This window comes from Rhinatrema bivittatum, chromosome 9 (assembly GCF_901001135.1).
Source record: "Rhinatrema bivittatum chromosome 9, aRhiBiv1.1, whole genome shotgun sequence".
NCBI classification, from domain to species: Eukaryota; Metazoa; Chordata; class Amphibia; order Gymnophiona; family Rhinatrematidae; genus Rhinatrema; species Rhinatrema bivittatum.
Window position 1 is genome coordinate 212,385,961 of NC_042623.1, and position 26,107 is coordinate 212,412,067.

At 42.4% G+C, this 26,107-nt stretch overlaps 1 protein-coding gene across 4 annotated transcripts in view; it reads right to left on the reverse strand.

Moving 5' to 3' along the window:
* The window catches only part of ERICH6 (glutamate rich 6), a 285,150-nt gene that overhangs the window by 73,394 nt on the left and 185,649 nt on the right, over positions 1–26,107 (reverse strand). For all 4 annotated transcript variants that reach the window (XM_029616495.1, XM_029616497.1, XM_029616496.1 and 1 more), the window contains exon 10: positions 13,456–13,610. In XM_029616495.1, coding sequence (XP_029472355.1) covers positions 13,456–13,610 — 155 coding nt within the window. The remainder of the gene's footprint in view (positions 1–13,455; positions 13,611–26,107) is intronic.

Sequence of the window (26,107 nt, forward strand, 5' to 3'; positions counted from 1 at the left end):
CTTTTTGGACTGCTGCAGCACACTGAGCTGATGATTTCAAAGTATTATCCACTATGATGCCTAGATCTTTTTCCTGGGTGGTAGCTCCTAATATGCAACCTAACATCGTGTAACAACAGCAAGGGTTATTTTTCCCTATATGCAACACCTTGCACTTGTCCACATTAAACTTCATCTGCCATTTGAATATCCAATCTGCCAGTCTTGCAAGGTCCTCCTGTAATGTATCACAATCCGCTTGAGATTTAATTACTCTGAATAATTTTGTATCATCCGCAAATTTGATAACCTCACTCGTTATATTCCATTCCAGATCATTTATAAATATATTGAAAAGCTCCAGTCCTATTACAGATTCCTGAGGCACTCCACTGTTTACCCTTTTCCACTGAGAAAATTGACCATTTAATCATACTCTGTTTCCTGTCTTTTAACCAGTTTGTAATCCACTAAAGGACATTGCCTCCTATCCCATGACTTTATAGTTTTCTTAGAAGCCTCTCATGAGGGACTTTGTCAAACACCTTCTGAAAATCCAAATACTTCCACCGGTTCACCTTTATCCACATGTTTATTAACCCCTTCAAAAAAACGAAGCAGATTTATTAGGCAAGACTTCCCTTGAGTAAATCCATATAGACTGTGTTCCATTAAACCATGTCTTTCTATATGCTCTATGATTTTTATCTTGAGAATAGTTTCCACTATTTTTCCTGGCACTGAAGTCAGGCTAACTGGTCTATAGTTACCCTGATCGCCTTGGAGCCTTTTTTAAATATTGGGGTTACATTGGCCACTCTCCAGTCTTCAGCTACAATCGATGATTTTAATGATAGGTTACAAATTTTAACTAATAGATCAGAAATTTCTTTTTTGAGTTCCTTCAGTACCCTAGGATGCATACCATCTGGTCCAGGTGATTTGCTGCTCTTTAGTTTGTCAATCTGGCCTACTACATCTTCCAGGTTCACAGTGATTTGTTTCAGTTTGTCTGACTCATCACCCTTGAAAACCATCTCCGGAACTGGTATCTCCCCAACATCCTCATTAGTAAACAAAGCAACAAAGAATTAATTTAGTCTTTCTGCAATGGCCTTATAGTCCCTAAGAGCCCCTTTAACCCTCGGTCATCTAACTGTCCAAAAGACTCCCTCACAGGTTTCTTGCTTCGGATATATTTTTAAAAGTTTTTATTATGAGATTTTGCCTCTACGGCCAACTTCATTTCAAATTCTCTCTTTGCCTGTCTTATCAATGTTTTACACTTAACTTGACATAGCCGATAATCGCTTTGCCTTTCTTCCACCTTTTTTAATGCGTGGAATACAGTCTAGGATTGTATTTTTAAACAATGTCCATGCCTGTTGAACACTTTTTACCTTTGCAGCTGCATCTTTCAGTTTTTTTCTATTTTCCTCAATTTATCAAAGTTTCCCTTTTGAAAATTTAGTGTTAGAGCTGTAGATTTACTTATTGTCCCCCTTCCAGTTATTAGTTTAAATTTGATCATGCTATGATCACTATTATCAAGTGGCCCCACCACTGTTACCTCTCTCACCAAATCCTGCGATCCACTAAGAATTAAATGTAAAATAGCTCCCTCTCTCGTTGGTTCCTGAACCAATTGTTCTATGAAGCAGTCATTTATGACATCTAGGAATTTTATGTCTCTAGCATGTCCGGATGTTATATTTACCCAGTCAATATTGGGGTAATTGAAATTTCCCATTATTACTGCACTGCCAAATTGGTTAGCTTCCCTAATTCATATGTGGCTGTATATCTTAGTTGGTAAAGCTTCTGTTAATATATCCTGAACATACTGCTCTTCAGATTGAATTTGAAATATTGGAAAAGATTGTTGTGTTCTGGATCCTTTGGATGTTGTGGATCATGGAGACTGTAGTGACAGGTTTGGTCCCTTATCAGAACTTAGTTTTAGTTTTTTTACTTTTGGCACTCTGGTCTGATCTCTTATTTTCCTTTACTGTGATTTGTTTCTTAATCTTCAAACATCTTTTGTTTGTGACCCCCTGAGATGGCACGTGTCAAGTGCGTTGGTGTTATATGCTCCATGTATTATTCTAATGCGTAATGCTTTGATCCATCCAATGTGCTGAGTTTTGGGCATTATGATGCACCGTGCTTTGGGCACATCATAATGCTGGTAGCTTTGATGTGCTACGCATCGAGTATTTTGAAGCACCCTGTATCGCTTGCTTCAGCGCAAAGTTTGATGATCTCCAACACGTTATGTGACAACTCATGCATCATCTTTGTTGATTTAACAGCCTTCCGTGAAGCTCCTACAGATCATTCCCAGGAGGTTTGACATAGTTTTTGTCAATTTAGACTTTTTGGCTAGGATGGGCACAGAATGCATCCAGTATACCAGGGAATCTCAGTGCTTACTTTGTTTTATTTATTTATTTATTTTGCAAATTTCAAATTTGACATATTCAAATTCAGAAAATCATAATTCAGGAGTAAATAGAATAACATTAAGTATATTATCCTATGAAAATATATAATCTATATAACATACTGTCACAAAGTATAATTATCTAGACTCCCTATTATCAAACAATGGGGAGGGATTCCATTTCATAAGCAAGTATACCAACAAAGAAGAAATATGAAACAAATATTGAGAGACTTCAGAGTACACACATTCTTTCCTACAACTAAGAAGATGATGTTATATGCTCAGTCTCTTGGTTCCTTCGGCTCTCTAAATATTTCTCTAGCTGTTCAGGTTCATAATAAACAAATCTTGTACCATCAATTTTCATTACGCATTTACAAGGGAATCTGATATTTAACTGAATCCCAAAAGTTCTAGCCTGATTAGCCAGCATTAAGAATTTCTTACATCTTATCTGGGTCTCCTTAGAAACATCAGGATAGACCCATAATTTTTTTTCCCAAATATAAACAAGATTCAGATGGACTGAATCAAATCACGGTGAACCTAGAAGATGTGGTAGGCCTGATTGACAAACTGAAGAGTAGTAAATCACCTGGACCGGATGGTATACACCCCAGAGTTCCGAGGGAACTAAAAAATGAAATTTCAGACCTATTAGTAAAAATTTGTAACTTATCATTAAAATCATCCATTGTACCTGAAGACTGGAGGATAGCAAATGTAACCCCAATATTTAAAAAGGGCTCCAGGGGCGATCCGGGAAACTACAGACCAGTTAGCCTGACTTCAGTGCCAGGAAAAATAGTGGAAAGTGTTCTAAACATCAAAATCACAGAACATATAGAAAGACATGGTTAATGGAACAAAGTCAGCATGGCTTTACCCAGGGCAAGTCTTGCCTCACAAATCTGCTTCACTTTTTTGAAGGAGTTAATAAACATGTGGATAAAGGTGAACCGGTAGATATAGTATACTTGGATTTTCAGAAGGCGTTTGACAAAGTTCCTCATGAGAGGCTTCTAGGAAAAGTAAAAAGTCATGGGATAGGTGGCGATGTCCTTTCGTGGATTGCAAACTGGCTAAAAGACAGGAAACAGAGAGTAGGATTGAATGGGCAATTTTCTCAGTGGAAGGGAGTGGACAGTGGAGTGCCTCAGGGATCTGTATTGGGACCCTTACTGTTCAATATATTTATAAATGATCTAGAAAGAAATACAACAAGTGAGATAATCAAATTTGCAGATGACACAAAATTGTTCAGAGTAGTTAAATCACAAGCAGATTGTGATAAATTGCAGGAAGACCTTGTGAGACTGGAAAATTGGGCATCCAAATGGCAGATGAAATTTAATGTGGATAAGTGCAAGGTGATGCATATAGGGAAAAATAACCCATGCTATAATTACACAATGTTGGGTTCCATATTAGGTGCTACAACCCAAGAAAGAGATCTAGGTGTCATAGTGGATAACACATTGAAATCGTCGGTGCAGTGTGCTGCGGCAGTCAAAAAAGCAAACAAAATGTTGGGAATTATTAGAAAAGGAATGATGAATAAAACGGAAAATGTCATAATGCCTCTGTATCGCTCCATGGTGAGACCACACCTTGAATACTGTGTACAATTCTGGTCGCCGCATCTCAAAAAAGATATAATTGCGATGGAGAAGGTACAGAGAAGGGCTACCAAAATGATAAGGGGAATGGAACAACTCCCCTATGAGGAAAGACTAAAGAGGTTAGGACTTTTCAGCTTGGAGAAGAGACGACTGAGGGGGGATATGATAGAGGTGTTTAAAATCATGAGAGGTCTAGAATGGGTAGATGTGAATCGGTTATTTACTCTTTCGGATAGTAGAAAGACTAGGGGGCACTCCATGAAGTTAGTATGGGGCACATTTAAAACTATTCGGATAAAGTTCTTTTTTACTCAACGCACAATTAAACTCTGGAATTTGTTGCCAGAGAATGTGGTTCGTGCAGTTAGTATAGCTGTGTTTAAAAAAGGATTGGATAAGTTCTTGGAGGAGAAGTCCATTACCTGCTATTAAGTTCACTTAGAGAATAGCCACTGCCATTAGCAATGGTTACATGGAATAGACTTAGTTTTTGGTTACTTGCCAGGTTCTTATGGCCTGGATTGGCCACTGTTGGAAACAGGATGCTGGGCTTGATGGACCCTTGGTCTGACCCAGTATGGCATGTTCTTATGTTCTTTTACTTAAGAATAATTTTAATACATTATCTCTATCTTCTGAAAATTTAAATTTTACCAATAAAGTTCTTCACATTTCTATTTGAGAACTATATCAATTCAGTAACATTCCCTCTGCTGGTAGATTTTCATTTAATTGTTCTTCCTTCTTCTTCGGTAGAAAATATGCCTTCAGTATCACTGGTAACATATCAGATGATAGTAATAGTATTTCTTGAAAATAATTCTTTAATTGTTCTTTTGGAGAAGTCATTTTGCACTTTGGAAAGTTTAATATCCTTAAGTTGTTATACCTTAGGGAGTTTTCTATACTTTCCACCTTTTTCTCCAGCATAGTTTCTCCTTTAATTATAGAAAGCTGCACTTTCTTTATCTGGTTTATTTCTTCTTCCACTTTTGTCAAATTAACAGTATGTTAATTTATTTCTGGGGTTAAATTATGTAAAGTTGTTTGCATTTCTTTTATATTTGAAGACAAGTTTAGCAAGGCATTTTGCGTCGACATTATCGCCTGCCATATTAAATCCATAGTCACAACTTTAGGTTTTTCACTCGGTAAGAAAGGTATTAAATTTATAGCTTGAGGTAGAGAAATACCTTGAGTTTCTGGGTTCCTTTGAAGTTGAGTAATCTTCACTGCTGGTCCAGCTTCCATTTCACTGGTTCACACTCGGTTCAAGCCGATAGTTCCCTCCACTTGTGGGGAGGAGATGAAGGGACCTCCCGTTCTTTCTAATGGCGCCATTGCTCCAGCTACATCTTCCCCGATAGGGCTCATTTCCAAAGACGCCATCCGTCCTCATCTTGAGCCAAAGTCAGCAGCGGTCTTGGCATCGCCTGGTGGACTGGGAGTTGTAGGAGCCCCGGGACTTAGAGTGATATCTCCCAGGAGCAGAGGTGCTTGCTCTCCACCTAACTGCTCAGCGGGATATCCCAGGGCTATTACCTCCATCAGGGGTTGGAAGCCTGTCAGCGTTGTTTGAATCAGCGTGAGTCTTGTGGGGGTCGGGACTCCCTCTCTTTCCCGGCCCTTATGCTTTATATGTGGCATCTCTCGGAGGCTGGCAATCAAGAAAAATATCAGAAAAGAATCAACTCTTCAGGAGCTTCACACACACCAATGTCTCTCTCGGGCGCCATCTTGGACACTCCCCTCTCAGTGCTTACTTTGAGTAGGCCTATACATCAAGTTATCGAATACTTGCTGCTCTAGCTTTGCCTTGGAGGATTTACTGCAACTGCTATGAGAGAAAGAGAAAGACTGATGATTTCCAGAGGCAGACCTGCTCTGTTGCCTCATCTCTAAGGGCAGTTATTTTAGCTGCTCTGGATCTCTGTGCTCTCAGAGACATCCTGCCACTGTTAGGATATTTTTGCTGGTCATGGTCTGGGCCTAAACAGAGGTAAGCAGTAGTTGTGGCAATTGGTAATGGACATAATTTGTCCATAGGAACAAATTTAAAACTGGAGGTTTTCTTCGAGACCATCTTCACAGTTAGTATTAAAAAGTGTTGTTTTTGGAGTCACTTAAGCGAAAAACTATCAGAAAAAATTATTTCTGTGGAGAGACAGAAATAGCCAACTGTGAGGAGTATGGACAAAAATAAAACTAAGATACTCCGAAGCAATGCCTGCTTAGGAACATGCTCGGTAGGGCTCAAAGCTCTACTAGCTTGGAGAGACAGATCCATCCAGTGCCACCTGATGACATCAGGCACAGATGATAGCTAATTCAGCCTGTTAATTGACAGAACAGAGGAACATGCCATACTGGGTCAGACCAAGGGTCCATCAAGCCCAGCATCCTGTTTCCAACAGTGGCCAATCCAGGTCATAAGAACCTAGCAAGTACCCAAAAACTAAGCCAAACATGGAAAATTCAAAAAAGGCAGGCTGTGATGGACTGTTTTCTTTCGATCAAGTTAACTGTGTATCTGTGGAAATGTTACACTCCCCATTCAATTCCCATAGCCAGTAGGGAAGGAATATTTATTTTATTTATTTATTTAAAGACTTTTATATACCGGTATTAGTGGGGACATCATACCGGTTTACATTTGAACAGCAGATAGAAATTACATGTTAACAGGGAGTTACAACTGGGAGGGGGTGTCACACAAGAGCAGAGTAGACAAGTAACTTAACAACTAGTGAACAGGGAGTCCTTGGTAGCAAGAAACAACGGGAGTCCTTAATATAAAGAAAGGATAGGATTGCTTATGTGAGAGTTCAAAAGTGCAATCATTATGGAGGGGTGAGGGATGAAGAGAGGTGTGTTGGATCTATGTAGGGGCATGATGAGAATGAGGGTGGGAGAGGGGAGGTTAATCCGGATAGGCTTGTTTGAATAACCATGTTTTTAACTTCTTTTTGAACTTGAATGTGCATGGTTCTAGGCGTGGGTTTGAAGGCAGGGTGTTCCAGAGGGAAGGGCCAGCAATAGAGATGGCTCGGTCGCGTGTGATAGAAAGGTGGGCTATTTTGAGTGGGGGTACAGAGAGGGTGCCTTGGTAGGTGGTTCTAGTGGGCCGGGACGAGTGGTGGGTGTTAAATGGAATATCTAGCCATTTGGAGTTGTGAGCGTGTATGGATTTGTGTACAATGGTCAAGGTTTTGTAGTGAATTTGGGAGGGGATGGGGAGCCAGTGTAGGTCTCCGAGGATAGGGGTGATGTGATCGGATTTACGGGTGTTAGAGATGATCCTAGCAACCGCATTTTGTAACATTTGTAGCGGTTTTATCATGGAGTAGGGAAGCCCTAGGAAGAGTGCGTTACAGTAGTCCAATTTGGAAGAAATAGTGGCTTGGAGTACTGTACGGAAGTCTTGGGTGTATAATAATGGCTTAAGTGTTTTGAGGACATTAAGTTTAAACAAGCCTTCTTTAAGTATGGAGTTAACATAGTTTTTCATGCTTAGCTGTTGATCGAGGAGAACTCCAAGATCCCTTACGAAGGGATGGGCTGTGGTAATATTGAGATTGGGGTCATTGGCTAAGGGGGAGGAGGGGGAGAATGGGGGGGAGATAAGTAGGAGTTCGGTTTTGTTAGTGTTGAGTGCAAGGTGGAGGTTGGTGAGTAGGGAGTTGATAGATGCTAAGCAGTTTTCCCAGTGCTTCAAAGCATCGGAGATAGTGTTGTGGATAGATATGATGATCTGGACATCATCAGTGTAAAGGTAGAACTTAAGTTTAAGTTGGGAGAGGAGGTAGCAAAGTGGGGTGAGGTAGATGTTAAAGAGGGTGGATGAAAGTGAAGAACCTTGTGGGATTCCTTGTTGTAGGGGATGGGGGGCAGATATGGCATTACCAATTTTAACTGAGAATTTTCTATTTGAGAGGTAGGATTTAAACCAAGCAAGGGTTAGGCCTGAGATGCCAATGCTTTCTAGATGGGCTAGGAGGTGATTATGGCAGATGGTATCGAAAGCCGCCGAGATGTCAAGGAGGGTGAGGAGATAACTGTGGCCTTGGCCCATTCTTATAAGAAGGTGGTCGGAAAGGGTGAGAAGTAGCGATTTGGTGTTGAAATGTTTCCAAAAGCTGAATTGTGAGTCATGGAGGATCGAGTGGTTTTCAAGGTAGTCCATGAGTTGTGTGTTAACCACTCTTTCCATTAGCTTGGAGATAAATGGGAGGTTAGAGATGGGGCGGAAATTGGAGGGGTCTTTTGGATCTAGGGATGGCTTCTTTAGAAGGGGTTTGACTACCGCATGTTTGAGTGTGTCTGGGACAGTCCCATGATAGCGAGAACAGTTTATGATGTCTGCTATGGCTCTGGCTATGGAATTAGGGACGGCCAGAAGGGCTTTGGGTGGGATGGTGTCATTGGGATGTGAGGCAGGTTTGAGTTTTCTGAGAATAGTTTCAATTTCTTTGGAGGAGGTATAGTCGAAGACAGTCATGGCAGGGTGGGAGGAGGCAAGGTACGAGGAGGGGGAGGAAGGGGGAGGGCTAGAGGAGGAAGGGAATCTAGAGAGGAGGTTAGTTATTTTGCTCTGGAAGTAGGTAGCAAGTTCTTCACATTTGGCGGCTGCGTCAGAGTCAGGTATAGTGGGAGGGATAGATTTGGTGAGGCTTGAGATGTAAGAGAAGAGTGCCTTGGGGTTGAATCTGTAATGGATTTTCTTAGCGTAGAAATCTCGTTTGTGTTTTAGTATTGTAAGTCTGTAAGAGTGTAGGGCAGTTTTATAGATGGTGGCGTGCTGAGCGGTGGGGTCCTTACGCCAATGTCTCTCTTTTTGTCTGAGTTTATTTTTTAGGGGTTTTTTTTTTATTATATGTTTATTCAACTTTTTATTTTTCATAAAGGATATTACACAGTTTGTAAACATAATACATCTTCTCAAGACTAGTCCTAACAAGATTTACATTAATACATTCTGTGAAAAAACTTAAAGAAAATCATTATTAGTAATTACAAAACCTGGATTAATAATATAGAGCAGTTATTTTCAAGAAATATTAACCTTATAGTAATATGAGCCAAAATTATCCTTAATTCCCCTATTGTACAATAGTGGTCTACATGGTCTACGGGGTCAAGTATCAAGGAACACACGCAATTGTTCAGGTTGATTAAAAACATATTGCGTGTCCTGATGTATTATAATACATTGGCAAGGCAACCGTAAAATGAATTTGTCACCACGCACTACGACTTTCTCCCTTAAAGTTAGAAATTCCTTCCTCCTTAATTGTGTATTATAAGCTACATCAGGAAACACTCTGATTGGTTGACCATGAAAATTGGAGTTTTGATGCCTAAAATACAATCTAAGAATAGAGTCCCTCTGAGAAATGTCTGCAAAAGAGACAATTAGAGTAGCTCGGGTATTTATCTGCATATCAGAAGATTTTTCCAACAATTCTGATAAATTTATATCTTCACTCTGTTCTACCGAATCTTTCACTTGCTTTTCTTTTTGAGTTATATAATATATCCTAGATATTATTGGGATTGTTAAATCTGTAAATTTTAGAATATTTTTTAAATAACTTTTAAACAATTCTTTAGGTGATAGTAAGTGAGTTTTTGGAAAATTCAAGATTCTCAAATTTACTCTCCGAATCTGATTTTCAAGTTGTTCTAATTTGTCAGAGTGGATTTTCTCAGATTTGATTAAATTCAATTGTACTTTTTCTAATTCAGTAGTTTTAGTTCCCAAATTTTCTACTGCTCCATCCAATTTTTCAATTTTTGTTTGTAGCACTTTATTATTACTCAAAGTTTCTTGTACTAGGGAGGTCAGATCATTTATAGATTTTTGCATGGTGAATATCATATTACCTATACCTTCCAATGTAAACTTAGTAGATGCAATTACAGGTTCATTAAACATCATTTCTTCCTTATTCCCTCCTACCCCCTTCTCCTTAGCAAACATTTCCGTACTAAGTTCCCTCTCTTGGTCTTTTATGACCAAAAAATCAGGTTTCAACCGGGGGGAGTATATGTTTCCCTTCCCCTTCTGAATAGCCAGGGAAGAGACCAAGTTCAAGTTAGATTCTTCAAGAACAAATTCTCCACCAACCTTCCCGGTTGGTGGTTCTGGTGTTGTTGGGGCACCAGGGCTCAAGGATGTCTCATATGCCAGGGAATTCAGTCCCTGCTCCTGGGCTAATATTCCAGCGGCATCATCACCTGGTGTTAATTCAAGGGCTCGCACAAAAAGATCTGAGATACGTGGCTGATTTTCATTAATAACTGGAGTGGAAGTCACTGTTTTCCCCTTCCTCTTGGTGTGTAGCATTACCAAGATAGGTTAGGGCCAACATATAAAACATAAACCAGGTACCTTTAGTTGTTATGATCTTTTTGAGACATCATCACTTTAATCCAGGTTCCGTTGATTGCCGAACTGAATAAAGTCCTCATCGAACCCCGGTCGAATCCCGGCAAAGCCCGGCAAAGCCGCGCGCCTAAGAGGCAGCGCACCGACGGCGAGTACGCAGTACAGACGCTGTTGTTGTAGGCGTCTGGCAGGCTCCGCCCTCTGACGTCAGAGCCCGGAAGGAGAGCAGGAATTAGGCTGGGCAGGGCAGCATCCCCTCCACTCAGGAAACAATGACAAGAGATAATTTCAGCAGATAAAGTACCTCCAAGCAGCGGACTGCTGCTACCCACAACAAAACAAGTTCAGCAATAGATTTCTCCCCTTAGGACGCCGCTGTTGTAGGCGTCTGGCAGGCTCCGCCCTCCGACATCAGAGCCCGGAAGGAGAGCAGGAATTAGGCTGGGCAGGGCAGCGTCCCCTCCGCTCAGGAAACAATGACAAGAGATAATTTCAGCAGATAAAGTACCTCCAAGCAGCGGACTGCTGCTACCCACAACAAAACAAGTTCAGCAATAGATTTCTCCCCTTAGGACGCCGCTGTTGTAGGTGTCTGGCAGGCTCCGCCCTCCGACATCAGAGCCCGGAAGGAGAGCAGGAATTAGGCTGGGCAGGGCAGCGTCCCCTCCGCTCAGGAAACAATGACAAGAGATAATTTCAGCAGATAAAGTACCTCCAAGCAACGGACTGCTGCTACCCACAACAAAGCAAGTTCAGCAATAGATTTCTCCCCTTAGGACGCCGCTGTTGTAGGCGTCTGGCAGGCTCTGCCCTCCGACATCAGAGCCCGGAAGGAGAGCAGGAATTAGGCTGGGCAGGGCAGCGTCCCCTCCGCTCGGGAAACAATGACAAGAGATAATTTCAGCAGATAAAGTACCTCCAAGCAGCGGACTGCTGCTACCCACAACAAAGCAAGTTCAGCAATCATTTTTTAGGGTTTTTAACTTGGGTGTATACCATGGGTTGGCGTGTTTGGAGGTGGTGTTTATGACGCGTTTGGAGGTAGGGCAGAGTTTGTTGGCGATGTCCTCCGTAAGGGTAGTCCAGGATGCTAGCGCTGAGTCAGGGTCAGAACAGACTAGGTTGGGAAGGGCGGTCGATAATGTAGCAGCTAGATCGTCGCTGGGGCAGGATTTTCTGGATATAATAGTAGTGCTTTGGGTGGTGTTGTGTGGGGAGGAGGCGTTGATAGAGAGAAGGCCTTCTATTAGATAGTGGTCAGACCAGGGAACTGGAGTGTAGGTAGGGGTGGTGGTAGCGAGGACATCAGAATTAATGAACATCAAATCCAGGGTGTGCCCTGCTTTGTGGGTGGGAGATGCAATAATTTGTTGGAATCCTATAGCGTGGAGGGATTTGATGAAGGCTTCACAAGACGAAGAGTGGGATAGGGAGTCTACATGAAGATTAAAGTCTCCAAGGATAATGGAGGGGGTATCAGCATTGATCCAGTCGGCAATGAATTCAATCAGAGGTGAGGGGTTGGCATCGAGGAGTGCAGGAGGGGAGTATACTAGGCAGATTTGGAGTTCAGTTGATCTGAAGAGACCTATTTCAAGCTTGGGCGGGGTGACTATGTGAATAGGTTTGAGGTTTAGGTATTTCTTAGCTGCAAGGAGGAGGCCTCCTCCTCTTTTTTTGGGTCTGGGTAAAGAGAATATATCATAGGAGGAAGTAGGGAGTTGATTGATGAGAACAGCATCACTGTCTTTGAACCACGTCTCGGTGACAGCACAGATGTTAGGTTTACGGTTAGCAAGTCGTTGAGGATGGGTGTCTTTTTTGAGAGAGATTGTGCATTAAAGAGTATTATAGAGAGGGTGGTGAGGCCTAGGAGTTGCGTCAGGGGGAAGGTGAGGATGGGGATTAGGGATTTGCGCAGGGGGGAGGGGTAGTGAGAAGGAAAGGGAGCCAGTCTGGCAAAAGGATGGTGGATGCGGGGGATGGGATATGTTGCCATTTCAGAAAGCAAGTGTTGGCAGAGGAGGTAGTTGGTGGAGGAGGTCCCGGGAGCGGATGTGGTAGTTGCAGTGGCTAGATGGACAGTGGGGGGGGGGGGGGGGGGGTGGATGGTCTTTGTGTCAGTGGCAGGGTGCGGTGGGCCTGGTTGGCAGAGGCGAGGGGAGGGGAGGGAGAGATGAAAGGGGTCTACAGGGGGAGAGAATGGTATAGGTTAGTGGGCTGGTGCTAGGTCGTATGATGGAGCGCAAGATGGTACAGCAAATAGCACAGTGAGAATGGTGCAGCAGTTAACACAGTGAGATGGTGCAGCAGTTAACACCGAGAAAGATCTTGGTGCTAACTATCAAAGACTGAGAGAGAGTGTGGAAAGGCCAAACATAGTTACAGTTAGCAGGGGTACATCCAGTATCGAAGACATCAAGTCAGACAATGCAGAGCTTGCTGTCAGTTCTGTAGAGAGGATAAAGGCACACTAAGGGGCGCACCAAGGGGCAGGCCCCTTAGGTCGCGCTCCTTCGTGCGCGCGACGCCACGTTGTGAAGCCCCGAATTTAAAGGGGCTGAGGCAGATTTCCCAGGTTCCCAGGTGCTGCAAAAAGAGCGTGGCTCTCACCCTGCGATTGGGTCAGAGAGCTCCGGGAGGGCACGTCCAGGCATGTCCAGGCAGGTCACGTGGTCTCGGGCCGGTGGGGCGGAGGAGGTCGCTGGAGTCGATGGGCTCTTGCCCCGAGGAGGCGGCGCCGATCGCGCGAGCCGGGCTGGAGGCAGGCAGGCCGACCGGCCGGGAAAGAGATCGCCGCGTTGTGAAGCCCCGAATTTAAAGGGGCTGATCTTAGTTTCCCTTGAACTCTCTAACCCCTTGCTAATCACAGACTGTATGAAAGATATACATATTGCTGAGTACCATGGATATAAATCACTACTTTCTCTCTAAGAGCAAACTTCAGTACTATAATTTGTATTTTAATCTACAATATTAGAAAGTGCAAAGAAGCCAAATGACCAACAGAAGGATTTTACCTTTTCACATGCAACTGTAAAATCACAAGAAGTGATGTTATAATTACAGTCTTCTGCATACATTTCTTCATATGGCATAACAACAAAAGTCCGGCTGTCTCCAAGTGAATCCGAAAGATTGAAAGAAATGGTATTCATATGGTGTGAATCTGGCCCTGCAATCAAAGAGAATTTTTGTATTATTTTGCTTTTTTAAAAAAAAATGTTAAACATAAAATTAATTTTTTTAAATTAAAAAACATGAATGTAGAAAAATAAAAAATAGAAATCTGTTACACTTTTTGCATCTTAAACCTTACATATGGAATTTTATCTTTAGAAATATCTATTACTTTTTAAAAATATATTTATTTTTAAAAAGTATTATACTTGTTTGCAACAGAATAGGAAAAATAGAATACAAGTGGGAAAACATGTATAAATACAAACAATTGTTACAACCCCTTATACCATGTCAGTCCACAAATGAGGAAGGAGCGATGTCTCTAGATTTCAAGAAACATAAAAGGATAACTATTTATCAAGAATAAATGATTTCACACTAAAGGGGCCCTGTATTATTGAACTTAGCATTTAACTGGCTGGAGAAGATGTGGCTTCAGGAATAAAAATCTGAGCCGCTCCTCTGTTGCAGCCTAGCATTCAGGAAAACTGATAGTTTAGCGGGATCAAAGAAAACATTTAATTCCCTGGAATTTTACATTACATTTACAGGTAAAATTAAGCCAAAAAAACAGAGCACGTAGTTGCAAAATTCCAGATCATAATAAGAATCTTTTCCTTTTAACCTGGGTTGATTTGGATACATCAGGAAAAATACAGACTTTCAGGCCATGGAACAATACATCTTTATTACAAAAAAAAGAGCTAATGCTAAAGTCACAATGAGAGTTGCAGTAGATATAATTTGGACAACAGATTTTTCCAGTTCCGCTGTTAAGAAGATCCAAAGAAAGTTGGGGTACTTTCGCATCTTGGGCAATTTTTTTCATAGACAAATAATAAGCCTTAGAAACAGGGGTATTAAATTTTCAGGAATCTTCAGAACCTCAAAAAGATATGACCTCGACATTTTAATGGGAGATACCATGCTTTTCTTGGAAAGTTGATAAACTGAAGATTACATCTCCTAACAACATTCTTTAAATTCTCTTTTATTTATCAAATGAAGATGGCATTTTGAAAGAGTTCCCACAGACTCCTGAAGCACTTTGGTTTTACTGTCCAACAACTGGATCTTTTTAGAGACAGCTTCAGACTGCTCCCGAAAATTTTGCGATTTTAATGTCAATCCCTGTTGTTAGACTACAAACTTACCCATTTGCAGAGAAAGCTTAGATAATGCCTCCCAAATTATATCTAGCATCACAATTTAATTCTTAGTGGAACACAGGATTTGGTGAGAGAGGTAACGGTGGTGGGGCCACTTGGCAACAGTGATCATAACATGATCAAATTTAAACTAATAACTGGAATGGGGACAATAAGTAAATCTGCAGCTCTAACACTAAACTTTCAAAAGGGAAACTTTGATAAAATGAGGAAAATAGTCAGAAAAAAACTGAAAGGTGCAGCTGCAAAGGTTAAAAGTGTTCAACAGGCTTGGACATTGTTTAAAAATACAATCCTAGAGGCACAGTCCATATGTATTCCACACATTAAGAAAGGTGGAAGGCAGGCAAAATGATTACCGTCATGGTTTAAAGGTGAGGTGAAAGAGGCTATTTTAGCCAAAAAATCATCCTTCAAAAATTGGAAGAAGGATCCATCTGAAGAAAATAGTATAAAACATAAGCATTGTCAAGTTAAGTGTAAAACATTGATAAAACAGGCAAAGAGAGAATTTGAAATGAAGTTGGCCATAGAGGCAAAAACTCATAATAAAAACTTTTTAAAATATATCCAAAGCAAGAAACCTGTGAGGGAGTCGATTGGACCATTAAATGACAGAGGGATTAAAGGAGCTCTTAGGGAAGATAAGGCCATTGCAGAAAGACTAAATTAATTCTTTGCTTCCATGTTTACTAATGAGGATGTTGGGGAGATACCAGTTCCGGAGATGGTTTTCAGGGGTGATGAGTCAGACGAACTGAATGAAATCACTGTCAACCTGGAAGATGTAGTAGGCCAGATTGACAAACTAAAGAGTAGCAAGTCACCTGGACCGGATGGTATGGATCCTAGGGTACTAAAGGAACTAAAAAATGAAATTTCTGACCTATTAGTTAAAATTTGTAACCTATCATTAAAATCATCCATTGTACCTGAAGACTGGAGGGTGGCCAATGTAACCCAAATATTTAAAAAAGGCTCCAGGGGCGATCCGGGTAACTATAGACCAGTGAACCTAACTTCAGTGCCGGGAAAAATAGTGGAAACTATCCTCAAGATCAAAATTGTAGAGCATATAGAAAGACATGATTTAATGGAACACAGTCAACATGTATTTACCCAAGGGAAGTCTTGCCTTACAAACCTGCTTCATTTTTTTGAAGGGGTTAATAAACATGTGGATAAAGGTGAACCGGTAGATGTAGTATATTTGGATTTTCAGAAGGCGTTTGACAAAGTCCCTCATGAGAGGCTTCTACGAAAACTAAAAAGTCATGGGATAGGAGGCGATGTCCTTTCGTGGATTACAAATTGGTTAAAAGACAGGAAACAGAGAGTAGGACTAAATGGTCAATTTTCCCAGTGGAAAAGGGTAAACAGTTGAGTGCCTCAGGGATCTGTACTTGGCCCGGTGCCTTTCAATATATATATATATATATATATATATATATATATATATATATATATATATATATATATATATAGATATATATATGTATAGATATATATAGATATATATATATAAATGATCTGGAAAGGAATACGACGAGTGACGTTATCAAAATTGCGGATGATACAAAATTATTCAGAGTAGTTAAATCACAAGCAGACTGTGATACATTACAGGAGGACCTTGCAAGACTGGAAGATTGGGCATCCAAATGGCAGATGAAATTTAATTTGGACAAGTGCAAGGTGTTGCATATAGGGAAAAATAACCCTTGCTGTAGTTACACGATGTTAGGTTCCATATTAGGAGCTACCACCCAAGAAAGAGATCTAGGCGTCATAGTAGATAATACATTGAAATCGTTGGCTCAGTGTGCTGCAGCAATCAAAAAAGCAATTAGAATGTTAGGAATTATTAGGAAGGGAATGGTTAATAAAACGGAAAATGTCATAATGCCTCTATATCGCTCCATGGTGAGACCACACCTTGAATACTGTGTACAATTCTGGTCATCTTATCTCAAAAAAGATATAGTTGCAATGGAAAAGGTACAGAGAAGGGCAACCAAAATGATAAAGGGGATGGAACAGCTCCCCAATGAGGAAAGGCTGAAGAGGTTAGGGCTTTTCAGCTTGGAGAAGAGACGGCTGAGGGGGGATATAATAGAGGTCTTTAAGATCATGAGAGGTCTTGAACGAGTAGATGTGACTCGGTTATTTACACTTTCGAATAATAGAAGGACTAGGGGGCATTCCATGAAGTTAGCAAGTAGCACATTTAAGACTAATCGAAGAAAATTCTTTTTCACTCAATGCACAATAAAGCTCTGGAATTTGTTGCCAGAGGATGTGGTTAGTGCAGTTAGTGTAGCTGGGTTCAAAAAAGGTTTGGATAAGTTCTTGGAAGAGAAGTCCATTAACTGCTATTAATCAAGTTTACTTAGGGAATAGCCACTGCTATTAATTGCATCAGTAGCATGGGATCTTCTTGGTGTTTGGTTAATTGCCAGGTTCTTGTGGCCTGGTTTGGCCTCTGTTGGAAACAGGGTGCTGGGCTTGATTGACCCTTGGTCTGACCCATCATGGCAATTTCTTATGTTCTTAATTTGTGGTTTAGAAATAAAAAAACATTGTACCTCTCCCAAAGAAACCAACTTTCCAAATTGGCCAGAAGAAGCAGGAACGATAGAGGGATGGCTCGACACAGTCTCCATCTTCCCAGATGCTGCCATAACCTCAGCTTCCAATGACAATGGCTCCAGGACTACCACAACGCTCTCAGGCCACAACATGTCATCGTCTTCTTTATGAAGACCATATGTTCTTAATATTCCAGGACTATTCTCAGGCAGTAGTGGAGAGGTGTAAAACTTTTTTCTCTGTGTGTGCACAACTGATTCAGAAGAAATTGTGGATCATGTTGCTATTCTCTGTCCCATCAGGACAAAGTTTTATACTTTGAAACAGCTGCGGCAGCAACACAATTTTTGCAGTCTTTGGACAATTCTTGAAGGAAGCTGGTGTTTCTCTTTTTTCTTTCACTCTTTTGCTGGAGCACTCGACTTTTCATTGGCTATGGAGTCCCCCATGGCTATATATTTATTTTATTTATTTAAAGGTTTTTATATACCGATGTTCACGTCGGCTTACATAGAACCAAAGTTGGAAATTACATCAAACAAGAGGGTACAGATAACAGGGCTAACTTTGTAAGAACTGATAGATAAAGCTGAGAGCAACTTAAAATTAAAATTAATACAAACAACTAATTACTTATAACTTATTAATACAAATAACTTATTACTTATTACAAATAACTGCAAACCAAAATAACAGTCAACAAACTCGGATTTACGACAGAGTTAAAACGCATGTGTACATATTAAAGTGCAACTAACAAGAGAATTTATGTTCACGGCATCAGACATCTAGCGTATTGGGGGTATGAAATGCGTGAATCAATCCCTTAGGGAGAGACCTTTAAGTAAAGGCTTTTGTGAAAAGCCAAGTTTTGAGCTTTTTTTTGAACGTTCGACTACAAGTCTCTAGACGAAGGTCTGTGGGGAGGGCATTCCAGTGAGAGGGGCTGGCAATCGAGAATGCTGGTTTCTTGAGAAGTGACTTGGCTGGAGGTGCATATAAGGTGCCTAAATACCTGGTTCTGATGGGTCTCAGTGATGCGTGTGGACGAAGAGGGTCGCTTAGATCTAGCAAAGTTTGGGCATGAATGGTCTTGTGGGTTATGGTTAGTACTTTGAATATGATTCTAGATTTAATGGGGAGGCAGTGTAGGATTTTCAGAATAGGTGTGATGTGTTCTCCTCTACTCGAGTTGGTTAGAATCCAGGCAGCCGAGTTCTGCAACATTTGTAGTGGTTTGGTGGTGATAGCTGGGAGGCCAATTAGCAGAGAGTTGCAATAATAGATTTTTGAAAATAGAATTGTTTGGAGGACTGTTCTAAAGTCCTGAAAATGGAGGAGAGGTTTCAGCTTTTTCAATATGTGTAGCTTATGAAAGCATTCTTTCGTTGTGTTTTTGACAAATTGCTTGAGATTCAGCCTATTGTCGATAGTAACACCGAGGTTTCTTACGTGTGTGGGGGAGATCCTTAGCGGTGTGATTAGATTGTTGGCCGACTGAAGGTTGTCATCCAGGGTGATCAGCATAAGTTCCGTTTTTGAAGTACTGAGAACTAAGTTGAGGCTAGTGAGGAGGGAGTTTATGGACTGTAGACAATTGTTCCAGAAGTTGATGGTATTGGAGATAGATTCAGTGATTGGCAACAGAATTTGGACATCATCAGCGTATATGAAGTATGTGATCTTCAGGTTTGAGAGCAGATGACATAGGGGGAGAAGATAGATGTTGAACAGGGTTGGGGAGAGGGATGATCCTTGAGGGACTCCGAGAGTGGATTTGACTGGGTGAGAATCCTTGTTGCTTATTCTGACCTTGTATGTCCTGTTGTTAAGGAATGATCTGAACCATTCAAGGGCTGAACCAGAGATGCCTATGTCTGAGAGCCGGGTGATGAGGACAGAGGGCTTTACGGTGTCAAATGCTGCAGATATATCGAGAAGTGTCAGAAGTTAGGGCATCTTTTTCTCCAGTCCGGATAGGACTCTGTCAGTCAATGAGATTAAGAGGGATTCCGTACTGAGGGATTTGCGGAATCCGAATTGGGCTGTTGAGAGAATCTCGTGGTCTTCTAGGAATTCCAACAACTGTTTGTTAACTATTTTCTCCATAAGTTTAGCAACAAACGGTAGGTTAGCGATGGGGCGAAAGTTGGCCGGGTCTGCTGGGTTCAGGTTGGGTTTCTTGAGGAAAGGTTTGAAGGTGGCAATTTTCAGCGTGTCTGGTACTAATCCTTGGGTTAGCGAACGGTTGATGATCTCTGCTAAGGGCTTTGCAATGATGTTAGGGATGGAGAGTAGTAATTTAGATGGAATGGCATCTATTGGATGAGTGGAGGGTTTCATCTTTTTGAGAATCGATTCAATTTCGAGTGAAGAAGTGGGTTCAAAAGATTCTAGGTTTGCTTTCTGGCTGAATGGGGGAGAGAAGAGGGAAGGAGGTTCTATGTTGTGCGTAGCCAGCGGTGCTATTAGCTTAAGGATTTTGTTTTCGAAGAATTGTGCAAGTTCGGTGCATCTGAATTGAGCTTGATCGTCAGGGATGACTGGTGAGGTGGGTTTTGTGAGCTCTGAGACGTATGAGAAAAGCGCTTTGGCGTCAAAGGAAAAATTGTGGATTTTGTGGGCATAAAACTCTCTCTTAGTGCGAAGGATATTGTTTCTGTAACTGTGCATGAGGGTTTTGTACTCATTTAGTGTAGTGTTGGATGGTCTCTTCCGCCATGAGTGTTCTTTTTTTCTCAGTTCTAGTTTCATGTTTTTTAGTTCTTGAGTGAACCATGGTTTTTTGTTTTTATGGGATGGGTCGAGCTGTTTAGTTTTTAAGGGGAATAGTTCTTCTGCCACCTTGTTTGTGATATTATGCCATGTAGAGATGGCTGATTCTGCGTCGGAAAGGTCATGGTTAGAGAGTTCCAATGAAAGGTGAGAGGTAAGGTCTTCCATGGAGCAAGAATTCCTGTAGTGAATTGTGGTTTTGGTAATTGGTGGCATGGGGTTGTCCTTGATACAGAGATCCGTTGTGATCATTAGATGGTCTGACCATGGGATAGGGGAGCAAAGAGGCGGGGAAGATGTTGTAAGGCCTGAATTAATGAATATAAGGTCCAGTGTGTGCCCTGCTTTGTGTGTGGGACTTTTAACAATTTGTGAGAATCTCATAGCCATGAAGGAGGATAATAACATTTTGCAGTTGGAGGATAGGGGGATCGCATCAATGTGAAGGTTGAAGTCTCCCAAGATGACTGCTGGGGTGTCATTTTTGATGTGTTTGGCAATGAGCTCAATGAGTGGAGATGGATCCGAGTCTAGGATGCCTGGCGGAGCGTAGAGTAAACAAATTTGGAGATGTTTTGAACTAAAGAGGGCAAATTCCAGACGGGAGGTATGTATAAAGATCTGTAGGGATAGTCTCAGCTCTTTTTTTGCAGGTAAGTAGAGACCCCCCCCACCCCCCCTTTTTTTGGGTCTAGGTATTGAATAGATATCATAGAGATGAAGGGGTAGTTGATTGATAAGGGCTAGGTCCGTGGGTTTCAGCCAGGTTTCTGTGATTGCGCATATATCTGGTTGAGAGTCCAGGAGATAGTCAATGATTAAATGTGTTTTTTTTTCGAAATTGATTGGGCATTAAAGAGTGTTAGTGAGAATAAGGAAAGCCCAAGGAGTTGAGTGAGTGGGGTTGTCATAATTGGTATCAGACGCTTAAGTTGGGGAACTGTAGGGTCAAAGCGTTTTATCCGGTTATTGTAAAGGTTTTTGATGGTGGGGATAGGGAACGTGAGCATGATTGAAGCCCCAAAGGATCTTGAAGAGGAGGGAGAACTAATAATGACTGGATGAGGCTTGTTTCTGCTGAAAATTTAACTGAGTGGGATGAAACCCTTAGGGGCTGTATGGAGGGGAGTATAAAGGTCGTTGCGTAGACGCGTGGTCTGCAGTCCGTCAGTCTGAAGAAAGCTGGATGAGATCTGGTCTGCAGTCCGTCAGTCTGAAGAAAGCTGGATGAGAGCTGGACTTAGATGGATGAGAGCTAGATGAGTGCTGTACGTGGATGGATGAAAGCTGAAAGAGTGCCGGATGTGGATGGATGAACGCTGGATGAGTACTGGACGTGGATGGATGGACGCTGGAAAGAAGTGGGTCAAGGCGGGAGCAGTGCAAGTATGTTGGTTTTGAATAGCGTATAACACTGCTGTGGCGAAGCTGAGTAGCGAAGGGAGGGACTTGCTTCTGAACCTCACAAAAGGCTCACAAAGAGGCGCACTAAGGGGCAGGCCCCTTAGGTCGCGCTCCTTCGGGCGCGTGACGCCCGGTGCGCGATGCCCCCCGGACGCGTTGGCGATTTAAAGGGCCTAAACTGTGCAGGGATAGGCCGGCTGGGTTGGGGGTAGGAGCGGTTCACTCACCACGTGGTCCTGCTGCGTCTTTCTTTTTATTTTCCGGTTTTCTACATCTGTTATTTTCCTGTTTTATACACGGTGATCCATATCCCAGGTGGGCTTATAGGATGGTGTGTGGTTTTGCACTAATTTTTTGGCTCTTTTCTCATTCTTTTACTAACATTTGTGTCCCTTCTGGGTTTTGCTAGGATGGATAAGAGTGTGTATATGTGTGTGTTGATTTATGCTTATGTCCAACAGAGTTTGCTGAGAATCTGTGTGAATGTTTGTTAAGGGTTGAGAACATGTTTAAAAAGAAAGTAAAAAGGAGATGGCACAGAAAAAAATTTAGGACAAAAATTTTCCCTCATATGCTTAGCAAATTTCGCTAGCTTAACTGCTATCATGAAGTTATTTGTGTAATTGCAAACAAATGAATGCTGCAGTAAAGTGCAGATTACATAATTACACAAACTTTACTGACCAACTGGAGGATGAACCAAATTAAATTCACTTAGACTAACGGAGCTGTTGCAATATTACAGATACAGCATCCAGAGACACTGATCTTGAACCTATTTGAAATGATTATAGGACACCCTTGCCAAACCCTGACACCCCAGCTCTGAACATAAACTTAATGGAACATGATTTGTTTAATCAACAGACTTAATTTCCCATTACAAAGAACTTTTTAGCAGATCCATAATGTATTGCCAAGACCACAAGCTGACATCAATTAACTTTCTACACCTGCTGCTGCAAAGGAAAAGCCAAAATCTACTTCTCACCCATTAAGGCTTACACCCCATCACTAGGCAAGAAGAACACAACTGCATTGACCCCAGATGCCAAGAATATTGAACTATTCAATTGATACTGCAATGGTAATAATATCCATGCCCTTCTATTCAACTTTACAGCTGCAGCACTTGACCACTGGATTCATGCCAAAGACATTTGCTCTGCTTACAGCAATTATAAATGAGGTCTTGCTTGCAATCTTGGAACAAGGAAATCTGCAGTCTTTTTTTTTTTTTTTTTTTTTAACAGATGAGAGATGCTTGAATCCCACTGAATGGGCTCAAAGCCCAGTGGTGGATAGGCCTTGAAATCCTTCATATGCTGAATTCTTCAATTCTACTGGACATGGTCCTTCGGGGCCCCACAACAGATAAGTGCTTGCCTGATAAAGACTGTTTCTGTTCTCCTGCACAAGATGTGGTTAAGCACCACCCTTCTTCATTCTGACTCACATCATCATCCTGGAAGAAATGCTTGTCTAACAATTACAATACAGAAGAGCCTTAATCTTATCAGTTGCTGCCTTCATCTCCTAATCACAATAACTTCACTTCCTCTAACTGTTTCCTAGCTGTTACAGCATACCTTATCTCCATAATGGACTCTGACCAACTATTGAGCTACCTCATACCCTTAACTCAACTGAATGGTGTTTATACAATTCAGGTGAAAACACCAAAACTTCATAAAGATGATTACCTGCAATGTTTTCACACTAATGAAATTCACCTTAGCGAAAGCCTCACTCTTCTTTCTGGCTGAAAGAAAACTGTAGCCTATGTATCCAGTGATGAGTGCTTCCCAACCTACAGGTGGCATTAAAGACTGTGCTTCCACCTGATAGCCACCTTGTTTCCTGTACAAACTTGTATTTAAATAGAGACATTTTCAACAACCAATACAAGGTCCTTCTTCAGTCCTCTTATTCTGATTTCACTCCTGCTTCTGGAAGACTTCATCTCCTGACTCTACTTGCTTAGTCTTCTTTCCAGCTTCTGGTTTCCTGATGTGTTCCAGTTCCTTTTTCAGTCTAAGCCTCTCACTCTTGCTTAATTCACCTCTCATGCCTCACTGGCCACCAGCACTGGAGGGCTCAACCTGAAGGGAAGGTGGTTGACAGAGACAAAAGATGCTCAAGGTTCCTGTTTCTACTTATATCAGCCTGAATTTGCTTCTACAGATACTAAGCCACTCACTCCCAGGGCAATTTACTGACAACAACCATCACATACAAGATAAACATTTCAACTTATACTCCTGTGGCCATCTCCAAACAGTCATCATCCTTTGGCTCCAAGAATCATCATCTGTCTTCAAACTTCCTGACTCTGCTGAATACCGCCGATCTTGCCAATCTTAACCCAATCATATAATTCATATGGAAGGCCCAAATCACAGAAATTCTCTTCAAGAAAAATGGCAAGTGTATCCCCAATCAGAAAATGGACAAATAGCTATAAGAACTATGGGTGTTCATCCAAAGAGTTTTAAAAGAATATTGTCTTCCATCACTTTTGAAGTGCATCATTTTTCAACTTCCCTATCCATAGTTATGCCAATGTTTCCATGATTACTTCTGTATCAAATTACCATCCGGATATCCATTCTCATCACCATCATCAAGTGAAAAGACGATGACTGACCTCATCATTTCCATCCAGTTGGTACAATCTTATGCATAACTTAGTTCCCTGGGAGGGAACAGGGGAAGGCAGTGTGGCTCAGTGCGCGTAAGGTGCACAAATGTGCACCCCCTTGCATGCGCTGACCCCTGATTTTATAATATGCGTGCGCATATTATAAAATCAGGCATACATGTGTGCGTGTCAGTAGCGCGCACATGTAAGCCCGTGTGCAGGTTTGAAAATCTACCCCTATGTTTTTATGTAATGTCTGAGCACCTAAGTTGTTTGTGGTTTTGACTATTGCATGTTACGTTATAATAAAATGGGAACATTGTGCAGACTAGTAATAGTGTATGTAGGGATTATTAGATGCAAGGAGTTATTGACATGATGGAATTTTCTCATTGATTAATTTGAATTTGTTTTGCTCTTATATTAGGCTTTCATCCGTAACATATACATCTAACTTACAGCTCGATACAGTAACATTCAGTTGAAGTTTTCTCGTCTGTAACGAGCTCCCTGCGCACAATTCGGACGCGTAAGGCAAATCAGCGATACAGTTTCCAGTTTCGCGCGTCCGTAGCGCTTCTTAAAACAGACGCGTAACCCTTCCCGCACCCGGCATGTAAATGAACGAATTAGCTGTATAATGAAGGAATTAGCTATTCCCCTCCGATACCATAACGCGCGCTCAAGTTATCTCATTAGTAACGCACTGTTTTGCCGCGGCCGTAACGTGTTAGTTTATCGCCTCCCCCTAGTAGGAGTTAGGACTGTGAGTCTAGTAACAAATCCATCGACACCGCTTAAGACACTCAAAAACAATAAAACACAATTAAAAAAAAAAGCGATACAGAGATGATCGAGAAAATGTAATGATGTGGGACACATAAAATCTGTCAGAAGAAAAAAAAAATTTTAAATACCTGTCTGAGGGCCGCGTCGGTGCAGGCTGCCGGCGGGATCCGGGGGGCCGGTGGTCGCGTGTTAAATCTAGGCCGCGGGCGGGTGGGCGCCTGTTCCAGGCGGCGGCGGCAGCGGCGGCGGGGGGACACGCGTTAGTTCGAGACGGCCGGCGGGCGGCGGATGGTCGCGTGTTAAATCTAGGCCGGGTCGCACAGACGCGCATTCATCCAGGCGGAGGAGCCGGCGGCGAAAGCCGCCGGCTCCTCCGCCTGGATGAATGAATGCGCGCCTATGCGACCCCTGCGTTTCGGCGCTCAAGGCAGTCACATGCCGTGACGTCACGCCTTGAGCGCCGAAACGCAGGGGTCGCACAGGCGCGCATTCATTCATCCAGGCGGAGGAGCCGGTGGCGAAAGCAGCCGGCTCCTCCGCCTGGATGAATGAATTCATTCACTGTCGGTGGGGGTTGCCTCTCCGGCAGCCCCCACCGGCAGTGAATGAATGCGCGCCTGTGCGACCCCTGCGTTTCGGCGCTCAAGGCAGTCACATGCCGTGACGTCATGCCTTGAGCGCCGAAACGCAGGGGTCGCACAGGCGCGCATTCATTCATCCAGGCGGAGGAGCCGGTGGCGAAAGCAGCCGGCTCCTCCGCCTGGATGAATGAATTCATTCACTGCCGGTGGGGGTTGCCTCTCCGGCAGCCCCCACCGGCAGTGAATGAATGCGCGCCTGTGCGACCCCTGCGTTTCGGCGCTCAAGGCAGTCACATGCCGTGACGTCACGCCTTGAGCGCCGAAACGCAGGGGTCGCACAGGCGCGCATTCATTCATCCAGGCGGAGGAGCCGGTGGCGAAAGCAGCCGGCTCCTCCGCCTGGATGAATGAATTCATTCACTGCCGGTGGGGGTTGCCTCTCCGGCAGCCCCCACCGGCAGTGAATGAATGCGCGCCTGTGCGACCCCTGCGTTTCGGCGCTCAAGGCAGTCACATGCCGTGACGTCACGCCTTGAGCGCC